The following is a 7,977-nucleotide window of genomic DNA, read 5'->3' as shown; positions in this document are numbered from 1 at the left end:
GGCATGGATCAAGAACAAGATAGATCCAAAAACTCAAAATATGGTCTGTCATGTGCGTTCTACTAAACATTGGGTTTTTCTTATTCTTATTTTTTTTTTTGGGTAAAATGGGTTCATTGGATAAATGAAAGCAACCTCAAATTTGAAACAGTACATACACCAAGTACACACAGCAATTGAAGACAGGTACTTGACCAAAAAAATTCAAGACAGGGTAACACTTCAGACCCAAAAAAATAAAAGACAGGTTAACACCTATAATATAATGGTATACAAACTACTCTCTAAGAAATATCACAGTACAACGGTCTAAAACTAACAATGAACTACATTTTGAAGAAAATCATCCTCTTTTACCAAACCTCCAACAATCACACAATTGTGGACTTGTGGTACACCTATAGAGCAACACTTCTAAGAAAACTTATAAAAAAAATATTCAGTTTGCCTAGATCAGACCAAGACCAAACCCTAGACAAGCAACATCTCCTTCCCCTTAGAGCAGATGCAGCAGTGGTTTAATTACATGGGTTAGATCAAAACATGGATTAAAAACACCATCCACCGGGTTGAAACTGAGCTAGGTTAGGTCTGGGACCCCAGACTAATTTTTGCACAGGACCCACAACCATTTCAAACACCAACAAATGTGCCGATTGCATATGGGGAACCCACTTGTACATGGAAGAGCCCACTTACATATCAAATATATTTTAACATATGTTTAACATGGGCCGTCCAGATCAATATCTAAGGGATCATATTTAAAGACAACATACATTTTTTTTTCTTCTAAACTAATAAAAAGAAAAGGTGAATAGTAATTGGTCCTATAATTAATCTCATTGTTGTATTGTCAAACCAAAGACTAAGAACTAATTTAGATGAATAGTGTATTGATCCGGGTTGAAAATTAGTCTAACCCCACTTAAAATGGGTGCATTTGCTCTTACGGTAGCTAACAGTCAGCTCTCCCTTCTTCATTTTTCTTCTAGCCCAAAATAGCAATCATACCCCCAAGATACCAGTTACCTGCGGAAGTCTCTTTAAAGATTAGGGTATAACCCGAACATGAGAATTTGGTCGTTGTCCCATACTGGACACAGCCAGATGACTATGAGAAGGTCATCAGCCAAATCAAGCAGACCATGGTAGACCCCACACCACCTCTATGAACATCGCTAATATTAACTGTGTAGACAAATATAATTAGATAGAAGATACCTGATTAGAGGGATCCAAGGAAGGAAAATGACCTATACTAAAGTGCCATGGTTTGAAGTCAGAGGGGGCTGATGTGCTCATCAATGTTGCGAGAAGGCAGCACTAGTGCTGGCGTAAAGAGAAGCATTGCTAGGATTTTCATTCTTTCTTTTCGTTATTACGTGAACTACTACTACTTTTTTTCTACCGTAAATTCAAAGTGTAATTAGGTAAGCTTTTTCTTTTCTGTTGAGAAATTAGTGAACGGGATTTGTAATGAATGACTAGCATGCTAGGTCCTTAACTTGCCCAAATGTTCTGTTTAAGTTTTTCCATCAAATAAAATCCTCATGTTATTTTATCAAAATATCTAGTCTTCTCTTTTTTTTAGAAAAGGAGTACTCCGCATTTATTTATGTTTTATCACATGGGTTGTGGTCTGTGGTTATAGATGTTTTTCATTATGCAATTAGACATGTTGAATTACTTAAGTAATAATTCTTTTAATTACCCTACTGGCTTGACACGTTACATGTAATTTTGTAAAAATTGTTTTACCATTTATTTTAATTTTTTGCATTTTTTCCTTTTTTATTTGTATATTTGTTACCCAATTTATTTTTTTATGTTTTTATATCATTTCAAGTAGACACATCAAGAAGTGATTGTAGCTAAGGAACTCTAGAGAGATATGCTTCGGGTATTGTGAAGCCTCTGCGAAAAGCGAAACCTAGGTTTCGCACGAGTGGTGGGAGCAGCGTGCTCTCCAGACCAAGGAAGGATGGAACTTCGGTGGCTAGGACTCAGGGAGGTTTTGGCTTCACAAGCAGCGCCACCAAGATCCCAATAGATTTGAATCCACGACTCCAGGTTCAGCGGCTTTGGGTTGTGAAGATTGAGGGTGCTTTTGTAGTGCGCATTTGGTGCAAAGCAGATGGGGTAGAAGGTTGGTGAGCACCGGCGGAGATGGAGAACCCGATCGGTCTAGAAAGGTTTTGAGTCCGAAGGAAAAGATTGGACATGATGGCTACAAGGCGGCGATTGTGAGGCTCCGGTTGACTTCGATGATGCCGATTGGACAATCGATGACTAGAAGTCATGACCATCATACATTTGTAGACGGTGGCAGAAAAGAGCGGTGGTGCTAACCTGGAAGAGGAAAGAGCGATAACACCAAGCTACTAGGGTTTGGGTGTGGGCTTGGGCCATTGGGTCTTGGTCTAGGCTCACACTCAAGCAGGCTCAAAGTTAGGATTGGGTTGATGGGCTTATCTCAAAATAACTAGCCCTAGGTGTATATAGGGACAATATAACTGTCTATGTTTGATTTCGAGTTGTAAGATTATGATAGTTAGCTACATCTGGATTAGATGATTGTATACTATTTGAGTACCGCAATGGAGCGTTATTGCTCTTGCAATATGCTTCTCTAGTATCTTTTTGTTTCTAGCTTTTTGTACTCTGCTAGGCTTTTTGATAAGCGAGCGCACATCCAAATGTAATGGTGCTATATAACCCTCAAGGTTACTATATGTCGGCATTCTGGCCTCAAATTATCAATGAAACTTTCATTTTTGTTAAACAATTTTTATTTTATATCATTTGTTTGTCATGCATTTCATGTTTACTTTTAAGATGCTTGATCAATAAAAAAATATGAAGAAGATAAAATTGTATTTCAAAGTTTTCTTGAAGCCTCATTTAAGGATTTGCCTTAGGCCTCCCACAAGTCAGGACCGGCCACATAACTCACTTTCACATTTAATAGTAAGGGTAATTGCGATCCAAACAATGTCTACCTTGTATGTTTTACTTTCAAACATGATGGTTGAGATTAAAATAATTTAAGTGTTTTAATTTCAAACCCTTAAAAATAAGTCTAATGATGCACAACTATATATTCATGGTCATTTGGAAAAGAGACCAACTACAAAAAAAAAAACTTGCCTTTTGTAACATATATCTTGCGACACATAAATGTTTGTTCAATGGATAGAGTGGACGACAGAGGAGGCTGGATAGAGTGGCAGGCCAGCATGGTTTCTGGACAATGTTTGTTCGCACCGAGTCTGGGCTGGTTTTCTTCCAAATTGAGTCTGTGTTGGGCAGCTCCAGCATCAAAAGATGGAAGAGGGGGTGATGACGGTGGAAGGAAGTTGGTGGTAGCGAGCCGTTGGTACAAAGTCACCTACAGCGTACACGGGCTAGGCAAGATGGTACATGGGCATGGACTTTAATTTTGTTCCAATTATTTACTTATTATTTAGTTTATTTTTATGTTTTAGACACAGTTTTATGCCATAAATATGACCCTATCATTTTATGGTAGGGTGACATTGATTATGGCCCGTATTGGGCACCTTGTATGTCTTGGATGCTCCGTTAAGTAGCGAGTTCCTTACTTCGTCAAATAGAAGCAACCTCCAGGAATTTAGTGTTGCCAGATTATTTTCTAGTGGCAACATATAGGCCAGGAAAAGTTGAGAGCATTAGTAAATTATGGATCAATGTGAGCAATATCTTTCCAATGTGTCGCACAACTGTAAAACGAATAGAGTAGCTGGCCATTAGTGCACTCTTCGTTAGTTGGTGCTTGTTAATTAAATTACATATGTTTAGTTGAGACTCTTGTTGTTATCTAGATATGTTCTCTTAATGCTTATTGTATGTTGATGTTTAGACATTATGTGCCCTCGGGCCTCACACACAAAATGTATTTTGAAGTTTCATTAAAGAATCATTAATTCTAAAGAAAAAGAAGTTATCAAAGAACAATACTTCAAGGCAGCCTTTCTGGCCGTTTCAGAAAAATAAGCTCTTATTTGTTTCGTGGAAAGTAAGCATCAGGAAAAGAAAGTTGTTCTTTTCCTGTGTTTGGGGAAGCAAAAAGAGGAAACACTTTCCAGATAAAAGGGAAAATGTGGAGGGAAGTGGTTATTTCCAAAATCCAAAGGAACCGTTTTTCTTTCTACTTTCCATGCATTAATTACTCAAAACATAATGTTTTAATATATTTTTTAACAATTTTTCCGATGACTTTCCTTGCCTTACCAAACATCGGACTAAAAAGTTCATATAAAATTTTATTTCCATTCTCTTTCCCTGGGAAAGAGGAAGGAACCACCAAATGAGGCCTAATAGTATAGAAGTTATCAAGATACGATTTAAGGTTTTACTCCTATTTCTAATTAAAAACAAACTCAAGCTGCCGGTGTAGAAGTCCTGGTTGCAATATTGATAACATCAAGGACACATCTTTTTCATGAATGCTTGTTCATAGTTATATATGAACTCCTTGATAGGAAGTATAATTATACAAATATCCCCTATACTTTGATTCTAGGGTTTTTTTGTTTGGCGAAGATAACTGAAGTAGTCCCTGCCCGATTGGTTAATACGTACTAATTAATCATATATTACAATGAGAAGGGATAAAAATGCAGATTGTTTAGCAATGGTTTCGTTGAAAGTCTACGTACGTATTTTGTGATTGCAATGCTAGTTTATTTACAAGTCATTAATTAGAGAGGGTTGCAGTCTGAGAGATAGGTGCTGAAGAGAAGAGAGAGCCAGATACATGCATGGAGAGATAGAGGAGAAATATTGGTAGACGAAGAAAGAAGAAAGAGAAGAGTACGTAGTGATAGCAAATATGGAAGACCGAGAGAGAAAGGGGAGAAAAGAGGGTGAATTCTACAATGAGTTAATGCATGTCATGCATCAACTATGTTATAAAATTGTAACATGAGTCCTTAAAAGTAATAATATTAATCCTCAAAGTTATAATATAAGTCCTTAAAGTTGTAAAAAACTTAATTACAACATTATTCCTCATGTGTTTGTTAAAGTGATAAATTGTGTGCTTAAAGTGATAATTGAGTCCTCAAAGTGATAAAAGAAAAGTTGATGCAACTTTGAGGACTCAAATACCACTTTAAGAACACATTTGTAACTAAAATTTTACAACTTTAATTGATCGTCACCCTAATATTCGTTAACATACTAGATGATCCCAGTTTTCTTCTCACATATATATGTAGATTAAAATTGTATTTAAAATTTTATTAGAGGGATCTATATACGCTACCTTGTTATATTTTATGCTGTCAATAAAGAGTACCACAGTATCTTTCGACATTATGTGATCCAGCATATAAAGAAAACAGAAAGCTGAAAACATATAATCGAAGTATATTTCGCCTACTCTATATTGGAGAAAGAGAATTGCATGCATGTCTTTCGACATTATGTGATCCGGCATATAAAGAAAACAGAAAGCTGAAAACATATAATCGAAGTATATTTCGCCTACTCTATATTGGAGAAAGAGAATTGCATGCATGCAATGATGCAATAGTTGCAGATGAAATAGGTTAAAGAGCATGCATGCTTCAAAATTTGACATACATATATTTTGATCTGAGGCTTATGTTTTCTTCATATAATAGGGATCCAAATCAGTAGTAGAAAAGTGTATTTCTTAAACATCTTCAGTTTAGGCTAAAAAAATAGAAACTATATATGTAATTTGAAACGATATGATTATGATAGCATTGTATGTATCATCAAATAATAGCCATAACCTAGCTATGATCTCTTTCATATATACAATTCGCACATTTCATTATATATTGATATAGAAGTATAAATAAATCTTATCAAGCATATAGTTTTGGTGATTTGGTCATTTTCAGATAAACTTATGCACAATCTGTGTACCCAAACTCATTAAGGTAATCTATAGATCCAATAGTAGAGCATGCACTTACAGGCCTCTAAGCGTCTGTTTATCCAAAAGATGATACATAACCAAACAAGTGTTGATTAATTAGATTATAATGTTATGTTCTTTCTTCCTACAAATTCTAGGTTTAGTGTTTAGCTATGTAAAGTATCATACAACTATAGGGTGCGGATGAGAAGCTGGTTGTGTTAAACAACAAGGGGTAAACCCTTCAAGTCTCTAAACATAGCCATCTTTTACGTTTAACTATGTCAATTATAAGTTATAAGTTATCTGTACGTAAACTTTTTGTTAACTCTGTTTTAATCGAGTAAATTTATAAGAACAGAGAAAAGATATTATAATGTCATAGCAGTCGATCTACAAATTCAGATGATCCATAGTTAAAATTAGTACATAGTTGCATAAACTTGATTATCTTTCGTCCTTTAACTTGAAATTAACAAAGAATTAATTATTTTCAATATATATACTGATCTGCCAAATTTTTTCTCCTCTACACTTTCTTCTGAAAAAATGGAGAAATGCATCGCCTGACTTCCCTCATTCTTGAAACGACAACACTAGTTCTTACTCAATCATAGAAACAAAGAATTTGATGAGAAAGAAAATCTAAATTATCCAGTTACATGGATCTGAAGCTACGAATGAAAGGCCAGGCTATCAAGAACCAGATGGTATTATAACAATGAACCAACTTCTATCAGCTATATATGAACCTACTTAATTTTATCAGCTGAGTACTTACCTGGTGCTTGCGAATTCATAGAGCTTGCCGGTGCTCGAGAAGATCATGACTCCGACCTCAGCATCACACAGGATCGCCAGTTCTTTGGCCTTCTTCAACAATCCATTCCTCCGTTTCGAAAACGTCACCTGCCTGCTGGTTGAGTTGTCGATCCTCCTTATCACAATCTTTCCCCTTCCCATCACTCACCTCTCAAATCGATCTACTAGCTCCTCAAATTTTAGCTAGCAGCCAACCAAAAGTTAGACAAAAATAATCTCAGTTCCAGCAAATCAATACAAAACTGTATGAACATCTGATACAAACACAGTATGAGGGAAAACTAATCTGAGCTAATTATGTTCAGAATGAGATGCTAAAAGAAGAACTAAAATGAAGATTGCAGGAGAAATTTTCCGACAAAGAGACAGAGAAATGGATGAAAAAGAAAGCAGAGATTTTGATTTTTCGAGGAACAGAAAATAAAGAGGGAGATTAAAAAGGAAAGGAAAAATCAAAACTTACTGGAACTGGAAGCTTGAAGCTTTTAAGTAATGAAGACAAACGCAGGTTTCTCCCCCCAAAATAGCTTTGGCTGTACTACTGATGATTCACATCAGCAGAAAGCTATATAAGGAAAGTCTACCTGAGCGCTGCGAAACCGCTCTCTGGTCCGGCCCCCAAATACCACTAGTGGTTTTCCCGGTTCGGGATTACGTGGACCAATCAGATGCCGTCTTTTCCGAATTGTTAATTTGGTTTGGGTCGAGAGCCGCCTGTCGTATAGATCACTGACACGTGTGTACGCCAATACGAAGGCCGTAGTTCCTATTTTTGGGAATGTCTCTTTATTGGTCTTCCCAATTTACCCTTTTAAGACTTTTTCGGATGCCCGCCGTGTCCTCTTTGCTTCAAGCTTGACAGTTTGCCATTTTGCTCTTTAAAAATCTAATCATGTTTTTTTTTTTTAATCACTGAGCTAGCTTTCTTTCTGATCAAACAAGAAAGAGGGAGATTATTTTTTGTTGGTATTTTAAGGTTAGTTTCATGGGAGCTTTCCACAAAGAGATAGGGTGGACAAAGTCTACCCATTTTGGAATTTTTCAAAATTGATTAATTAATCACAAGTTGGTACTCTTTTGTGCTATATGATAACTATTAGCCTTTAAATAATTAAATATTTAATTTACATGTCTACTATTAAGATGGGTTCGGTACTTATGAAGTTTTCCAGTCATGGTCTTTTTATATATATAATAAGGTTAATCATACTAATTAGGTATTTAAGCAAGTATAAAAAGGT

The 7,977-nt window shown here is 35.9% G+C and overlaps 1 protein-coding gene across 1 annotated transcript in view; it reads right to left on the bottom strand.

The window, feature by feature from the left end:
- The window catches only part of LOC101303547 (agamous-like MADS-box protein AGL16-like), a 16,694-nt gene extending 9,416 nt beyond the window's left edge, over positions 1 to 7,278 (bottom strand). The window contains exons 1-2 of the mRNA XM_004287376.1: positions 7,200 to 7,278; positions 6,696 to 6,919 (exon numbers count right to left, since the gene is read on the bottom strand). Coding sequence (XP_004287424.1) covers positions 6,696 to 6,877 — 182 coding nt within the window. The 5' untranslated portion in view covers positions 6,878 to 6,919; positions 7,200 to 7,278. The remainder of the gene's footprint in view (positions 1 to 6,695; positions 6,920 to 7,199) is intronic.
- Positions 7,279 to 7,977: the final 699 nt, after the last annotated feature.

The sequence above is a fragment of the Fragaria vesca genome, linkage group LG1 (genome assembly GCF_000184155.1).
Source record: "Fragaria vesca subsp. vesca linkage group LG1, FraVesHawaii_1.0, whole genome shotgun sequence".
In the NCBI taxonomy this organism is placed as follows: Eukaryota; Viridiplantae; Streptophyta; class Magnoliopsida; order Rosales; family Rosaceae; genus Fragaria; species Fragaria vesca.
The sequence above is the reverse complement of the archived record's forward strand: the minus strand, read 5'-3'. Positions and strand labels throughout refer to the sequence as shown.